The 18,365-nt window shown below is 37.4% G+C and overlaps 1 protein-coding gene across 2 annotated transcripts in view; it reads left to right on the forward strand.

The window, feature by feature from the left end:
- LOC113094741 (caM kinase-like vesicle-associated protein) overlaps nucleotides 1-18,365 on the forward strand; it is a 42,434-nt gene that overhangs the window by 12,359 nt on the left and 11,710 nt on the right. Inside the window, exon 2 of one of the 2 annotated variants that reach the window (XM_026260386.1) lies at nucleotides 13,631-13,655. The exons of the other annotated variant lie outside the window; for it this stretch is intronic. Within the exon in view, the coding sequence (XP_026116171.1) occupies nucleotides 13,650-13,655 (6 nt within the window). The 5' untranslated portion in view covers nucleotides 13,631-13,649. The remainder of the gene's footprint in view (nucleotides 1-13,630; nucleotides 13,656-18,365) is intronic. 2 annotated transcript variants of the gene reach the window in all.

Genomic DNA, 18,365 nt, shown 5'->3' on the forward strand with positions numbered 1-18,365 from the left:
CCATGTTGCCAGAGCGGAGACCAGTTAATACCTTTGGGACCTTCTGTAAAGCAAGGGGTGAGGATTAGCGGAAGGGTTAAAGTAGAAAATAATGCTTGTCTTAAAAATAAAAAAGTTAAGTCTAATAGGTTTCCTCACCATTAATCATGTCTTCCATTGGTTGAAAAACAGCCCATCACCAAAATTACACACTTTACCTTTAAATTGATTGACTCAATGTTGAAAATCAATGCAATTTCCTTTTAGAGCATAACTATTTTCTTCCATCTGTAAAAAAAAGAAATGACAGATTTTTAAGCTGTAAACTTTCAATATATTGTTTCAACATTTTCACAATCTGACTCATGTTTCTGTCCTCCTACAGATGTTCTTCGTATTCTGCCCTTTGGCCTCTTGTCTCCTTGTTTTTCCTCCTTCTCCTGTCCTCCTTTCTGCTGTCTTTCCCAAGCAACTTCTTTCTTTAAAAACATTTACCCATCCGTGATAGCAAGTCAACTGCTGTAGCATAATACGCACAGTCATGCGCACACATACGCTCTGTTGTTAATGTATTCAGTTTTAGACTCATTCACCCCTCACCACACTTCTGTCCCTCTCTGGGTGTGCTTTAAATAACCAAACCTTTGATGTCTAAGCTAATGTTCTAGATTTGTACGAGGCTGAGACGATTGACTACTACAGTCCTGACAGAGAGGAGAGGTATTATGCAACAGTTTATTGGAGTATCGAGCAAATACAATTGGAAGGGAAATTAGCCCTCTGATGTCTTTCACTGACCTGATTTTAGATAATCCACCTAGTTAAAACTCTGAATAGTCACCCCAGGTCCTATATTTGGCTGAGTTATAGCCATGGTGCCTTAGGTTAGAATATAGGAGATGATGCTAACTGCTAATCTGTTAGCACTGTGAGTTTTTGTGTGTTTATGTGACAGGCCGCTTTCACAGTTGGCATCACAGTTTAGAGTGAGAGGAAGCATCCAAACTGTCCAGATGGGCACTTTCCAGTGACTTTGTCCTGCTGATTCACTTTCCTCTTTGGTCACCGCTTCTGACTTCTAGTCAATGTGTTTTTCTTCTCTGTGCTAATTTGCATGTGAGCTATAGCATACTGTAGAGGCAAGAATTTCTTAGTACCATTTGCAATAGTATGGGAAAATTTTCAGCCCCGTGGTTTATGGTTAAGAGGTTAAATGACGCTGAGCGTTATTGTAACATGGCCACCATTATCTTTATTTCAATCATTAGCTCTCACTTCACCAGGGAGCGGATTTAACTGCTGAATATTTTACACTTGCCTTTCTGTTCTCCCTCCCCTTTCATTTCCCTGCTCTGGTGCTTTCGTGCAGCTTTCCTGGTCTTCAATCTCTGAAGCTGATGCCTTTAGCTGAGGAGTTGTCCCTTCATTACACCCTCGCAACATGCCACTTCTCTAAAAACAATCATCTGTAAAAGAGTTGAAGTGCTGAAGTTGACTGCCTTTTACATTTAATATTACATTTTGCTTATATATTGATGATTTTTATCATACATGATTAAAATTCATACATTTGCCTTTTAAGTTGCAGACATAAATGTGCAAAAATCTGGTGCATGAACTGAATTTGGCAGACTGTTGACTGTCACCTGTATTAGCCAGTTATCTATTTTCTGTTCACTGTCAAGTGCCATGTTGAGGGCGGCTAAATTATTGATATTTTCCAGTTAATTGCATCTTAATTTAAAGCTCGATTTTGATTGATGTCCGGTATTGTTAAATATAAAGCAAAATAAGATAGGCGTTACCTGAATTTACAGTCTGTAATCAAATTTGATGAGACATAATGTCCACGGCTGGAAGTATGTAATAATATATAGTCAGCACGGCAGCCGTTTTTAACAAGAAATAGAATTTAAATTTGAATTAACTTGCTCTCCATAGAGCCAGTTGTGTTTATCATATGTGTGAAAAACAATATAAATAAAAAATGATTAAAAAAATAAACCAATATTGAAGTGTACCTTAGAAGGTACTTAGAATGTTAACCGTATTAGCTGAGAGATCATTTCTTTCATATATTAGCAAAATAAGATATTCCAAAATGAATCAGAATTTAATTTAATGGAATCAGAATCAACAGCTGCAGAATTTGAATCAAATCTGTATCAACACCCAGCTCGAGGACACATTTATGCACATTCCCATTTACAGTGGGTCTAGAAAAGAACTAACCCCCCCCCCCCCCTTTAAAATAATCACAATTTGAAGCTTTGCAGCCTGAAATGAAGACGGACACAGTTTTTGCTGAACCACGTTTTGCTTTAATTACAGTCTTTAGTCTGTTGGTATATGTGTCTGTCTCTACAAACTTTGCACATCTAGACGTCACAATAGTTGCCCACTCTTCTTTGCAGAACGGCTCAAGTTCAGTTAAATTTGATGGCGAGCATTTGTGGACTGCAGTCTTCAAGTCATTCCATTTTCAATGGGCATTAAGTCTGGGCTCTGATAGGCCATTAACCTTTTTCTCCTTCAACTACTGTGTGCTCAATTTGTGCTTTAGGTCATTGACATGTTGGAAGGTAAACCTTCATCCAATTGAAAAATTTCTGGCAGAGAGCAGCAGATTTTCCTCAAGAATGTGACAGTATTTTACCCCATCGGTTTTTCCTTCTATCCTGACAAGTGCTCCAGTCCTTGCTGCAGAGAAACACCCCCATAACAGAACATTACCACCTCCATGCTTTACTGGAGGAATAGGGTTATTTGAATGGTGAGCTGTAGACATATCATTTCCATGTTGAGGCCAAAATAATTACATTTTAGTGTCGTCTGCCTCAGGATCTTCAAGCTGCGTTTTGGCAAAGCTCAGTCGTGACTTCATGTGGCCTTTCTTGAGGAGTGTTTTTTTTTCTTGCAACCCTCCCATACAAGCCACATTTGTGGAGAATTTGTGATATTGTTGTCACATGATCACTCTTGGTCATAAATACCTGCAGCTGCTTCAGAGATGCTGTAGCCCTTGGCTCTCTGCTCAGTTTCCTCCTGGCTATCCAGTTTGGAGGGACGTCCTGATCCAGGCAGGATCTGTGTTATACAGTACAGTACCAAATACCTTCCATTTCTTAATAATAGACTTCACTGTGCTTCTTGGCATTGATAAAGCTTTTGAATTTTTTTTTGTATCCACCTCCTGACTTGTGGCTGTCCTAAACTTTATCCCAGAGATCGTTTGACTGTGCCTTCCCACCTATAGTTGATTGATTGCTTGCTTCAGTTGCACTACCAAATACTGAAATGCTCCTGGAAAGCTCTTTTCAAGCTGAGCTAATCAATATGACCACAGATGATCACAGTTGAAAGTCAGATGGCTCTGTGCGCCAGAGAAGGCGATTAGCTACACCTGATTGAGTTTAAAAGTCATTTTTAGGAGGGGGGTCCTTTTTCCAACTCTGTGTTGGTGATATATCTTTCACTTAGATGTCATAATTTGCACTGAGTAACAACAGCTTTATAAAAACAAAAACAGTCAATCTTCATTTCAGGCTGCAAAGCAATAAAATTTGTTTTTTAAAGGGGATGATTCTTTTCTATACCCACTGTATTTTTTAGTTTAATATAACCATCTCTACATCATTCCATTTTGTAGAGATACTTTTGCAGTCTACAAATTAAGACTATAAAAAGAAAGTGTTCACAGAACTTGAATAAAACATAAGGCATAGATCATAAGTTTGTATGCTTTTTTTCAGATTTCGAAGAATTTATTTGCTTTAAACTCTTAAAAAAGCTTTTTTATTGACAGTGATGTTTCCATGAAGAACCTTTAACCTCCATGGAACCTTACCTTTGCACAAAAGGTTCTTTATAGTGGGAAAGGGTTGTTTAGATTATCAAAATGTTCGTCACCACAAGAAGAAATTGTTCTTTTAAAGAATGAATCACTGAAAGGTTCTCATGATTTGAAATCTGTCAGAAATGACATTATAAGAAACCTTAAGAAAATGAATCCTGACATACTAGACAACACGTTTCTACACATGGCGACAAAATCAGCAACGATAGGGTAAATAAAACTGGCAAAAGGTCAGTACAACTATATTAAGTATGTCCCAGTGCATGCCCAAGGACAAATTTGTAAACATTCCCTTTTATTGTTTTTATTTAGTGCATATTTCCAGTTTTTCAGCTTGGCACATTTCCAGAAGGCCAGCAAGATTTTCATTTGAAGTTTGGTCCCATTGGAAGTCCCTTAATATTTCATACATCTATTCCAGCCACTAACTAATTACCCCAGTACAGTGTCAAGCCTTACAGTACAGAGCGGGAGATGAATCTGTGTTGTAGAATGAGTGAAGGGGGATGGAGGAACACATCACTGTACTTTGAGATTTGAGCTGAAGAGCTGTTGTGACGTGCAGAAGATCTGTGGTTTGCTTTAGAATCACGTACATCTTTACTCTCTTGTGTAAACTTTAGTGCAGTTATGTCGGGTTTTTCTCTATGATGCTTCATCTTAAGAATGTTTCACAATAGCATCTGTACATCACTGCAGTTTGTATAGACACTTTCACAGTTTATGCGGTAAAATTAGGTTTTAATAGAACTTGACTGAATAAAGCATTCAAGGCAATAGTTTGCATGTCTTTTTCCGATTTTTTTACGTAAATATCTTGACTGAGCATAATGTAACATTCTCATGATTTAAAATCAGTCATAAATGATCATACAGGTAACTAAGAAAATGAATCCTGGCACACAATACGACTAAAATCTAAATGTGTCAACAAAATAATCAACAGTGTAAATAAAACTGGCAAATGGTCATTAAAACCCTATTAATTGTGTATGTCCTAGTGCATGCTGGGAAGAAGGTGCATGGGCCATACTACAAAGGTTTATTTTTTTCTGTATTTTCCCATGTTAGGGCTATTTGACCTCAAAAAGGGTAAATAAAAGCATTATTTAAACTCAAATGCTATTGAGATTGACAACATGACAGATATTTCATATGTTCCTGAGTTGTTATAAGTAAACTGAAACACACGCACACACACGCACACGCACATGCACACACACACACACACACACACACACACACACACACACACACACACACACACACATCCCTTTGGATAAAAGCATCTGCAAATGTAAAAAGCATACCATTGGTAAGTTTGTCATTATTATTCAATGCATCATTTAGTTGATCTATGAATAATTTTTTGCAGTGTACATGTTTTTTTTACAATTGTGTGGAGGCTTGTAGTCAGAGCATTTAAAACAGCAAGTGTTGCACTGACGCAGAGCTGTTTTTCTGTTGGTACCATCTACTGAAATCATTTCAGGTGTTTTCTCTCTCTCTCTCTCTCTCTCTCTCTCTCTCTCTCTCCTTCATCCTTCACATTTAACCTTCTACTTTGTTCAATCCATCCCTTGTCCCCGCTTCCTTGTCTTCTCTGTTTCACTAGTTTGTTCCTGCTCTTTCTCTCTCTTTTTCCCTCTGATTCTCCCAGGAGCCCAACTGACCTAATTCTCCTCCGAAGACATGGCTGCACTCGCTTGGGCGTGCAACGCTGTTTCTCACACTCATATCTTCCATATCCCAGATTCACCTCACGTTATGAAAAAAAACAAAAACAATATTTTTATTTCATCAGCCACAGTAGTTTCATGCAGTGTCCTCATTAAACTACCATGAAAGCCTTTTTTTTTAATTCACAGCAACTTTAGCGTGGTGCTAGCAGCTTAGAAGTTTGTTGAGTTTACTTCCTCAGTGGACCCATTACTCTTGTTTGTTGCCAAGGACTTCATTAGCTTGAAGACCCTTCTGATAAAGGTCTGATTAATGAAGATTAAAGCAGTGGTTCTAATTTGGTGGGCCACTCACAAACCAAAATGGGTCACAAGTCTGTTCTGATTGGGCAACAAGAAAAATAGGCTTAATAACTTTTTTAAAAAGTGTGCTATGTCAAGTATCATTCGTTCTTCTGAATTTTGATTTAATATTGAAAAATGAGAAAACAGCACCTTTTCATTTCTTCAAAAAAAAAATATATATATATATATATATCGCTTGATTTTTAGTTTTTGCATTTAAACAATGATTCATGCTGAATTGTTGTTTTTCAATTATTTTGAAATAATTAAAAATGAATGTCAGAATGAATGTCAAAAGAATGTCAGGAATTAAAAAAAAAAATTCATAAAGCATTTCATTAATTAAAGCTGCGGTAGGGAACTTTTGACGCTCTAGCGGTTAATAAACAGAACTGCTTGCGTCTTGCGGAAGAACATCGTAGCTGGAACTACTTCTCTCTGTTTATGTCTATGAAGAATCACAAAGGTACTGGGTTACTCCGCCGCGGTACCCCCGAAGCAATCTAAAATAGTCCGAATATAAACACTTATTATAGGTGTACCCTAGTGATTCAGGACAAGCTAAAAACACGGTTTGGAAAATGGATTCATGGTGTACTCGCTTATTACGTTCATTTTTCTACATTTTGAACACAAACAAAGTTACGGACCGCAGCTCTGATTGGATGTTTTTTACCGGGAGCCAGAGGAGCTTGATTTTTTTCACAGATTATCTGTCTCATATTCTACTGTCAGGACATAATGACAGGTATAATAGATATGTAAAAAATATTTTTTTTACAAAAGTTTCCTACAGCACCTTTAAGCCATTTTATTTGAGAAGTATCAATGTGGCATTGCAAAACAGCGCTACAGTGTTGAATTTTTCTGAAAATATTTCCACAAAAAAGTTTTCTCTGATGGTTGTTTTGAATCTGCACAAGCCATGCCCAATTCAGGACTTAATGACTCTTTTGAATTTCTCATATTAAATTAATTGTTAGAATCTTTTTAAATAATCGACTTTGAAATGATTGGAGCGGTTCCAGCATAGGTGACTTCAATTGAATCTGTTGACACATATGCGTGCAACATGCAAAACTACACATTTGGACAATCAATAGCAAATATTTAAACTAATAACAAAACATACTTACAGTAGCTGAGTCAGAAGCGCCAGATTGTCATAGCAAAGTCAGAATGACCTCCTCTCCTAGGTTTACGAAACAGTCGTCCATAAAATGCGATGCTGTTCTGTTGTAAGTAATCTTAAAGATTCCTAAATGCATCTACCTTCGGAAGGCCAAATGAAGACCTTTTGCTTTCACCTAGATACACACAGCATCTCCCTGACATGGCTGCTTTAACAATAACTGCAGTTACTGAAACCAAGCTGTCTTTCTTTGCTGAACATGTGGGCGGCGTAACGCAAATATTCCCACATCGTGACATAGACATGTGGGGGTGCGTTTGAACGAGCCTTTTAAGGGGGGCATGACAGAGTCTTAACTTTTATAAAGAATATCTCTTTGGATTCGAGACTTTAGTCTTTGCAATTTTACAGATCTTCTTCATGCACCAAGAGCTTGTAACACTCCAAAGAGAAAGGAAAACTTGAAATCGCACCTTTAATATGATGAACTGCAGCCCAAAATACATTATGAAGAGGGTTTTAGTGCAAGAATAATTGTGCATTATGATAGATGTGCTTGTTTGTAGTGTGGAGATTGTAACATTACATCTTATATTTTGCATTATGATCTTAAATACTATTTAATATATATATATATAATCTTTTTTACACCTATATATGGGCATAGTAATATTATTATGTATGATCATTTGTGGTATGCTCCTGTGCTGGTGTCTAATGTAAAACCAGGATCCTAAAGCTGAATGAGTTGATAATGGGTGAGAGTAAAATTTTATAGCATGTGCAGATGTGTCATTTTTATAGGAAACATTATAGATGCTCATTTTGAGATCATTCTAACTATATTTTGTCATTATGTCTGACATATAAAGTATATGACCTGCAAACTACTTTGCAGGTGTTTTAAGGTATTTCTGTATTTCTTTTCATTTAATTTGTGTGTGTGTGTGTGTGTGTGATTGTGAGCAATGAGTGACATAACAGTTTTTTAATTGGCTGTGTGAATAACAGATGCTCTCCATTTCTGTTGCCAAATTTGGCTTGTATAACAATGTTAAAAACAAAGCTTTTGTACACTGCTGATTTAAATCTGAAAATTGTATCATCCCAGGTTGTGCCCTTTATTCGCTCTTCTCTTCATGTGTTCTTTCCATTTTCATATTTGAAAACAGAGGCTGAGCAGGAAGAGGGGGAGCTGGGTAAATGAACAATAGTGTAAAGGTTCAAAGCTTCGTGAGAATAGAGATATATAGTGTGAAGACCAAATGTTTAGAGAACAATCATCAATTGGGGATTGAGGGGAAAAGAATATAACACAGCTTTTGTAATGGTTCATTTTATATGAAAAAAATTAAGTAGTATGGAGTAGTGGAAGCATTTTTCAAACACAATCTTGAACAGTCTGCAATGCTAGTTTAGCATCACAGCTGGTGAAAGAAAGCGCCAGAAGGATGTGTGTGTGTGTGTGTGTGTGTGTGTGCGTGCGTGTGTGTGTGTGTGTACTTGCACATACGCAATTATCAATCAACCTAAACATTGTGCAGAAGAGAAGGTTCTTAGAAACAAATCAATAATTATTATGCCATAGATTCTCCCTTTCCAACACTGAATTTATCAGCAGACAGGTCCATTTAAAGGAATGGTTCACCCTAAAATGAAAATGTACTCACCCTCAGCCCATCCAAGAAGTAGATGAGTTTGTTCCTTCATCATAAGAGATTTGAAGAAATGTAACATATCTCTTGCTCACCTATGGATGATCTGCAGTGAAAAGGTGCTGTAGGAAAGAAACAAATCCATTGTTAAAGTGTAAGTTTCTGGGCAAAATACTAATCCATAATCCTTAAAGGGATACTTCACCCAAAAATGATATTTTGATGTTTAGTTGCAGTCTGTTAGTCATATAATGGAAGTGAATGGGAATCACAGGTTCGAAAGTCAAAAAAATATACACAAACAAAACCAGATTAAACCCTGTGGCTCGTGTCGATACATTGATGTGTAAAGACCATAGACTGTATAAAAACATGGACGTAGTGTCCGTGACGTCACCAGTAGACTCCTGAAGTCTATTTTTGAAGCTTAAAGTGTGCAGAATGGCCGCCGCCATCTTGGCAGCACGTCACCATGCGACTCCCGTGGACAATCAAAAATGGGCAAAAAGGCGGGAGCTGGTTGCTGAAGCCACGCCCACCTAGCTCGACAGCAGTGTCAGCAGCGGCAATCGACCCGTCACTCAAGTGGCCACACCCTTAATTATGCAGAACTTTAAATCTTAATATAATTTAAACGAATGAGTAATAAAAAATTCACCCCCTCACAGTTGTCATAAAGGACAAAATTAGCTATATACACCAAAAAAAGTTTTTGAACAAGGCTGTAAATATGTTTTTTCCTGCTGTGAAGTTGGGCATTTTAACATTGGGAGTCTATGGGATTGACTCCCTTTTGCAGCCAGCCTCAAGCGGCCAGTCGATGAATTACAGTTTTAGTCACTTCCTTGTTGGCCTCACAAGACCGAGCGGGAGATTGCCGCTCGTTAAAAAAAGAAACAATCTTCTTCTTCTTGCTTTACGGCAAATCGCAGACTTATAAGTGCATTACCACCACCTATATCTCAAATGCAGCATTGACACTCCTAATTGAGATTATAGAAAGTGTCAATGGTGGTAATGCAGGAGGAACACATTCAGGACAGTTCAGAAAATGCAGTGAATCAGAGGTAAAAAATTATATAAATATTGTTCCGTTTCTTGCACAGACCGATTGTTTTGTGTCTTTACACATCAGTTTGTCATCACGAGCCGCAGGGTTTAATCTGGTTTTATTTGTGTATGTTTTCTTGACTCAAATCTGTGATTCTCATCAACTTCCATTATATGATTGACAGTCTACAGTGGTTTGAAAAAATCTTTGTTTGTGTTCTACTGAAGAAACAAAGTCACCTACATCTTGGATGCCCTGGCAGTAAGCAGATGAACATCTAATTAACATTTTTGGGTGAACTATCCCTTTTATAACGTTTCCTCAAAGTTAAAAAGTCCACGATCCACTGGTGAGAAAGTGATGTGATTGTAAATTTCTCTTAATGAAAATTTTAATGCAATATTTATATGAATCTAGCATGATCAACCATGACATGTAGATAAATTTTGCATTTTTCTTCCATCTAGCAATTAAAGGTGGAAGCACCACCTTCCTGTTTTCACAGGTCTGCAAGCTGTTTCTTGCTGTAGGTTAGCACACGCGGCCTTGCATAACATTAGAAACGTGTAGGTAAGGATTATTTTTATAGAAATGATCTGGGTTTAACAAGTTCAGTGTTATCAACAGCATTTGTGGCTGGCATGCTGTCGATTACCACAGACAATTTTTACTCGTCACTCAGCTTGTAAAATGGGTCTAAATTGTTTTCAGTGGTAATTGACAGTATGTCACAGATATTTCCGATAGAGCTTAACTAACATGGAACCAGAAACTTTCCTTTAACAAGGTGCCTGGTCGAATCAATCTGACCTTTACACCTGAGTCAAGTAAGCATTGTTACTCATGTCACATTTGAAATGAGCATTTAAACAGATGCAAAAAAACAACCCATTAAAATGAATATTTTGGGTAAAAACAGTTTAAGCACTGTCAGCAGCATGGCAGGCTGTCAAGTATCACATAAAATAATTTTGATAGTTTTTTCAGTTTATAAGAAATGTTTTTTTTTGTTTTTTTTGCATCCATTCCTTTTTTATATATAATTTTAGTGTATAACTTTTCATACAATTTTGGTATATAACTTTTTATTTAACATAATATTTTATTTCATTTAGCCGCCAAAACAACTTTTGCAATTACAGAATTTTTTACATTTTTTTTTTATACTTTTAGTTTGCACTATGAATTTGACAATCCACATATTGTCGCTTATTTATCTGTATCTCTGTTCTTGTCTTATCCTTATTCATACGATAAGCTTGCAATACTGGTTTAGCTACAGTATCGAGCAATCAGGTTGGATATGGTGGAAAATCATTTGTCCTTGCTTGTTTATGTCATGTTTATACTTAGAGAAAAAAGATCCAGGCTATTATGGTGGCAGATGTTACTTGCTCACATGAAATATTTTTCAGAAATATGCCTTGTAGGACTTTCTTCTTACTGTCAGTGGTGAAGAACGACAGATTCACATGAACTTATAAAATGTCGAACACAGCTGCCATAAAAAACAACTTCACAAGTGTCTTGCGATTTATGTATAAGCCACAGGTGGCGATAGAGGGGCCAGAGTTCTGTTGTCAACTATTAACGTTTAGTCAGGTGATGTGTGATTGTCTTAGATTTCACAAACTACATTACTATAAACAGTTTTTTGCCTGGGACAAAAATGAGGGACAAAATGAAATGCTAAAATACCACTGTTTTTGGTGCAGGAAAGCTTAACATTGTGAACCTAAGGGAAAATAATAATAATAATTACAAATGTATGATCTGACCCCATTATTACACTCATCAAGCTGAAAATGTGGATATGTGGGTGGTTTTAATTTCTGGATCGCACAAATCCTCCTATTGCTAACATAATCATTAGACTTTCAAACCATCAGTGACCGTGTGTGTGTGTGTAGGGGCGTTTTGTATGTGTGTTCACTTGAGTAACCACATCTCAGACCAAAACACTGAGCAACCCAAAGGTTTGTGCATAATACTGAATTAAAATCACTGTTTAATAAGTAAGTGTATCTTTTTTTCATTACGGCATTTAAGCATGAGTTACCGTGCTGCCTTTCAGCGCTAATCCACTCAACGCTAATGCATAATTCATAAACAATAGTAAGTGAACGCATATTTACCCTCCTAACACTCTATCACAAACCATTTTTCTCAATCCATCAAATGTAAATCTACCAATCCAGAACGAGAATGTTTTATTCCTCAAATATCGTGTTTGTATCTCAGTTTTGGACTATAGCTGTTTGTCACTCATGAAATGTATTTTTGCTTCAGTAAATCGCTGCTTTTATCCGCAGGTGTCCACTGACCAAAGGTTATACACACCAGCTCCTGTTTTAGCTCCACTGTCTCCCCACTGGGAGATATAAAGTATCTATAGCTGAAGAACAGCCTGTAGGGAGACAGAGAAAGGTAATGATGCGGATGTCTTGTATGTGGCCCCGGCTGTGCAAGACCCCAGGGACCTCATTTAGATTCTGCTAGGACACAGGCATCTGTGTTAAAAAAGCAGCAGAATTGCAGAAAGAAGGGTCTCATGAAGAGCCCTTTTACCGCAGCTGCCAGCATGCTTTAAAAACTCGTTATATAGCAAACCGGAGAAATAGTCGCATCTCCTGCTGTCCCAGGCAGGCGACAAGCCCGTCTTCTAGCTTTTAAATGTCTTCGGTTAAATTTTATTTTCACTAATGGGTTTAATGTAACAAAAAAAAAAAATTTTTTTTTTTAGTTGCAAAGAATTGGGACCTGTTCGCAACTCCAAGGCTTCTTTTGCATTTGTTCTGGAGTTTGGTTTTATAATATGTCCATAATTCTGACAAAAACAAAAAAACATCTGGCATTCCTCCTGTAGACTGATGTTGTACATTTACATTGGCGCACTGAGCTAAGTTTACTTATTAAAAAGGCAGGTGTCAATTATTTTCTGCTCTGTTGTTGCTTGCAGACAGTTCAGTGATGAGGGAACTATGAACTTTGTGGAGATTGCTGATTATAATTGGGCAGAGGGTTCGCTCATGCAGCGTGCAGGCAAACGGCTTAAAAAAGGAAATCCAACATTTGCATTGGCTTCTCAGAGGCATAAGAGAGTACAGCGAGCAGCAGGAGTCCCTCATTATATTGTGGCAAAACCACAATGAAATCAATTTGTGTCATCATAAGTAACGATTCCACTTAATATTAAAGACAATAGGGAATGAGTAAAGACACAGACAAGAAGACGAATGAAAGCTTTGATGGTTTCTGTCTTTCTAATGAATAAAATCTGTCCTCCCACAGTCTTGTTGTACCTGCGGTCTTTTAACACAATGAGTTCCTCTCCTACACGAGTCTCAAAATACCATTATGGATACTTTAACATTTCTCATGAATCATTGAACCGACTTTTACTGTACATTTAGAATTTTCCTTTAAGATTTCTTTCCCTTCCCACTTAAATATGACAAACATGTCAGTGGTACGTGATAGAGGTTTTTTCCAGCTCCGTGATGCAGTTTTCACTTTAAAGACATATTGGACGTAATTTTTTTGTTAGCAATATTTTTCTATATGTATATTAATTATTAAAACAAATAAATATATAAAAATAGTATGTCGCTGTAGCTTGAATAGTAAAATATGGTTATAACAATTCCAAGGTCATGGATTTGATTTCCAGGGGACGCATGTACTAGTGAAATTTATATCTTCAATAAAATCTCCTTACGCATGCCAAATTCGTTATAAAAATTACAAATATCAACAATATAAAAACCACAGTGAAGTATCATTAAAAATGTTCTGCTTTGGAAAACAATACACAAGATTTTGAAAAATGTCTTTAGTCAGTGAAATTTAGTGCTAATGGTAGTATACCATTGTCTTTCATTTTATGGACAATTGAACCATTTCTCAAATTATCTTCTTTTTTTCCCCCCACAGACATCAGGTTTGGATCAAAATGAGAGTGAGTAAATGAAAACAAAATGTAATTTTTTGGGTGAAATATCCCTGTTTTTGACAGTGTGATCAGCCAGTCAAAGTGACGTGACCATGCTTTCTGTCCTTACCTTCCTCTGCTGTACTTTTGATTATTGTCTCATTGAAATCTCCTCCTTCATAGAAAACACCCTTGCTAAACATTTGTGTGTCACAAATGGTGCATTCTCCCAGTTCTTTTCAATCTATCCTCCTTCTTTTTTGTGTTCCCCGTGTATTAACCTATGTGCACTTAAGCTCAGGGATATGGAACTCATTCTGGTCACGTGCATCATCATGTACAACCTACAGAAGCGGGCAAAATCTACATCCATGTCTTTGGCATCAGTCCTGATCAATTCATAGCATTCAACCTGAAGGGTAACAGATTGATTTTAATCCTGACCTACGCTGCCTTTCCTGTACAGAAGCTGTCCTTTTGATTCAGCTCCAGCTTTCTGAGGCTCCCTCCTGAGGAGCAGACAGTTTGGATGAGCATCTTGTGTCTGAATGAGAGCTCTTCCCTCCTCCCTCCTCCGATCTGTGGAGCATCCAGCTGCTCCAAGCAGCAGCCCAGCTGGACTCACTCAGCCTGGGTGCGCTTAACACTGCCCCAATTACATTCATGCCAAAGTCCATTCCAAGAATTCAGTAGTGAAGTCCGACAAGATATTGATTTTGGAGTTAGTCTAAGTCATGGATGGATAACTGAAAAATGAACCCAAGGCTGTGTTTACACTTGGTATTAACATCTGTCTCAGGTGATCTGTTCACAAGTGGTCAGGCAAAAAGAGTCAGTGTGTTTCTGCATGTTGATGAAGCAGGAATAAGTCTAAAAAGTTCATTTTGACATCATGCAAACATAGGAAAAGTTATGAATGTTTTAACAGTAGAAGAATATAATTTTGAAGAATGTCCTAGTCACTTACTCTATTTCATGCAATTAAAATGAACAGAGAACTAGAGTTTCAAGCTTCGAAAGTATCCACCCCAGTTCTCCTAGCCATGCTCATGGGAGAAGTTGCAATTTTTTAGTTTGAGTCAGATATTTTGAGGGGAATCATTTGAATCAGTTCACAAAATGATTCAGGATGGTATGAAGTTTGGATAAATTAATTAGCATTTTTGAACAAGTAATTCGTCATATTTTTTAACTGTAATTTTAAATAAGATTTTAATAACTATATCTTCCAGTGACATATGCCGGACTTCTCTAATCATTTCATCTATATATAAACCCTGCCCCTTTCTTACAACTGACTGCAACCTCACATTCAGATCGGCCTGCATCCAATCAACAACGAAGTTGAGTTGAACTAAGTGCCATACTTACATTTTATTTCCCATTTCAATAATTAGTTTCATTTGGATGTATGTAAAAGTACGGGGGGAAACACTACTTCCAATCTGTCACAAGAGTACATGGTGTCCTGTTTACATTTCCCTTACAGCACTTTGTGATACAGTTGTTGATTCTACATGAAACTATACCCCAAGATGACCTGTAATTGTTACAAAAAAGCTGAACTGCAGGCAGAATATTTGCTTTACTAATTCAGTCTTTTCTCAATATTTTCACTACATCTCAGGCTTGAGCTGAGGCTCTGGCAAATATTGCGCCTAGCGGTGCCAAAATTCTGTTTCAGAACACCAAATGCATAATAAACCCAGCAGGATGATAATGATTATAGTGTTTGTCTGTGAGAGGTGGACATGAACATGGGACTGCACGCTATAATTTAGCACCAGATTAAGCAAGGAGAAGAAGGGAGGACATCAAACTTCTATGCTCCATGCTGTGACTTTTGAACTTGTTGCTGTGCTGGATTGTGAGGAGGTGTGTGTGCTTGCTTGTGTGTGTGTGTGTGTGTGTGTGGGAGGGGGTTTGGGTTCAGATGTGTTTGGAGAACAGCACAGCTCCTCTCATCCATCCCGTGGGATTGGATCTGCTGTTTAATGTGTCTGTCTCTGGAGATGAAGATTCATTGCTTTAATAAGAGCAATACAGACAGGAAAGAGAAGAGCGAAGCTTTACAGAGAAGTGTCTTGGGGAAGGCTGATGGTTGAGGGTCTTATGGTCTTTAATGATGGAGGGAGGCATCTGTTGCAAGCTCATCTTTGTAGAAGGCACCCCTCGAGCCTTTTGTCGCTGCCTCGTCTTTGTCTTCGTATCTTTCTTGAACTCTGTCTCCTGTGGACGCGTTGTCTTCTGTGAGCTGGGAGAATGTTCGAATACTAATTTTGGACCCAAAGATGGGTGTGTGTATGTGAGGCGTGGGCGTGTGCAAAAATAGCCATTATGAATATGCATGGACCCCAATTAAAACGACATACATTTTTTGCCAGAACTGATCTGAGAAATCGCAAGCTCCTCATAATGGAACCTTAAAAAGTCTTCCCTACGAGATAGAATTTTTCCACACCGCAGAGAGAAGGATGTGTTTATGGTGCACCTGAGTCTTGTGACACAGGGCAGATGCTCGTGTTGAGAGCAAATAATGAGCGAGAGCTGTCAGATGTGATCCATCCTTCCAGTGCAAGGTTACCATCAAAACATGCGCATCACTACCCTAATGTAAGCATGTCACCTCCTGTATTTGTATCCATCTCCAGAGGGAATAGACGCTCGTTGTGAATATATCTTGTCAACATGTTCATGCCATACAGAAAGAGTGTTAAAAAGTGCCTGTAGGATGGAAGTAGCAGCTCTGGCTCAAAATGTATAACTTCCTCTGCATTACAGCTTGGCCAAAGTTGTCAGCTAGTCATCCCCAATGAGTACTCTTATTTAATTTTTTTTCCATAAAAAAAAAAAAAAAAAAAGCTACAGAGCGTTTTTTTTGGCCCTCTTGTGGTTGAGGGACAGGACTGCAAAACACTTGCTGAGTAACATTGTTTTGGTCAATACATGAGTTTCAGCATTGCTATTCTGTGTGGATGAATATGACGTTTCTGTCCTGTCAGCTCTAAAATATATATTATCATTGGCTTGCCATTTTGATTTAGGGTATGGCAAAAACACTGTTTGAAAGGTGGTTTTATGATGTACTTGCTCTTAATTTTGCTAAAACTTTTACATAGTGTAGGCCTAAAAATATTTATTAAAATATTTACATTTGAGATTAAAGATTACATAATGTCTATTTATATATAATTTAAAGTTATTTATTATTCTAAAAGTATTTATTATTAATAAATATTATAAATAAAATATTTCTTTAAAACTGTTTTAAAATTTTATAATGATAAATCAATAAATATGTATTTACAAAAATGTAAATACATATTTATTGATTTATCATTATAAAATTTTATGTAATTTTTATTGTATTTTTGTAAATAAATATGTATTGATTTATTATTATAAAATTGTATCTTGCTGCTGCTGGTCATAATAAAACCCTCTTGCAAAAGAGGCCACTGCATTTTGAAAATATTGTTCTATCTACAGAGAGAAAGAGGAGGAAAGAGAATGGGATTTGGTCTGTGCCAAACTCGAACCACACAAGCTCCTCAGCCCTTTCATATTTCAGAAGCAACACAATACCTTCTGTGCCACAGCTCTGACATAAGTGTTGCATTTTTAAGATAGCATGTCAAGTTAAAAATAGTTTAACATTTTGAAACACGTCTGGAGAGCTGTGAGTTCCGTTTCATTCTGTTGTGCCCTATTTAGTTCAATTTGAGCACAAGAAGACATTTTATGTAAAGGACCCTTGGGAAATGTCTCTGACTGGGGTCAAGTGAGCCCGAAACCAGACGGCTCGGGAAACTAAGAAAACCTGTCCATTGTAGTTTATTATATTTTATTAATGGGTAAGAGCATGTTTTTTGTTATTGTTGCGACCTGCATATTTAGATACTACTCCACAGCATTGTTCTCATCTTGACTACACCTTAATTTAGACAGAAGCACTATGACTAGCAGTGCGCTCTTGTAACATGTTTTTTTGGGGTGTCATATTTTATTTATTGAAATGTGGAAATGTTCTAACAGGCCTGTCAAGTACAAATCATCATAGCACAATTTCATTTTAACTGACTGTTACTGGGTTGTTTGTGTGGTACCAGAAGGCAGGTAACAGAAATAGCTATGCAAATATAACAAACACGATATCTCAGAAGTACGAGTAAAAATGCCATGTTGACTTTGCTGTAGGGTGAACAGCTGTCAAGCACAAGCTTGGAAGTGCCTCCATGGGTTTCATTTCTTCACTGCCTTTTCTAAGCAGACAAAAACAATATTCCATTTCACTGCTTCATATCGGATATTCAGTGTGAAATCAGCATAGACCTAAATAGTGTTCCGGTTATGTAATATTTCACTTGTTCCCGACCTCTCCTACTGTATGCCTGCCCTCCCTTGCATGGATCCATGTGAGGGATTAGGGATTAGGGGCAGGAGCCGGAGCTGGATTACACAGCTAACAGCCCAGTGATAAAGATGCTGTCACTCTCTTCACGCTCTTCCTCACTGATACCATCGGTCTTAAACGTCTTCTTTTTCTCTGCACAGACAAACCTCTCAACCATCTGTTGAATCACTTTCACTTGAGCATTATATTTCTGATCTTGTCATTGTGTAATACATCCGAAAATTCTTTAGAATGTGACACAAAGAGAGATTCCGGTTTCTTTTAGCAATCTATCTATCTATGTATGCAAGTGTGTGTGTATTTGGCCATTTTATGTGATGTTG

The sequence above is a fragment of the Carassius auratus genome, unplaced genomic scaffold (assembly GCF_003368295.1).
Source record: "Carassius auratus strain Wakin unplaced genomic scaffold, ASM336829v1 scaf_tig00215416, whole genome shotgun sequence".
Classification (NCBI taxonomy): Eukaryota; Metazoa; Chordata; class Actinopteri; order Cypriniformes; family Cyprinidae; genus Carassius; species Carassius auratus.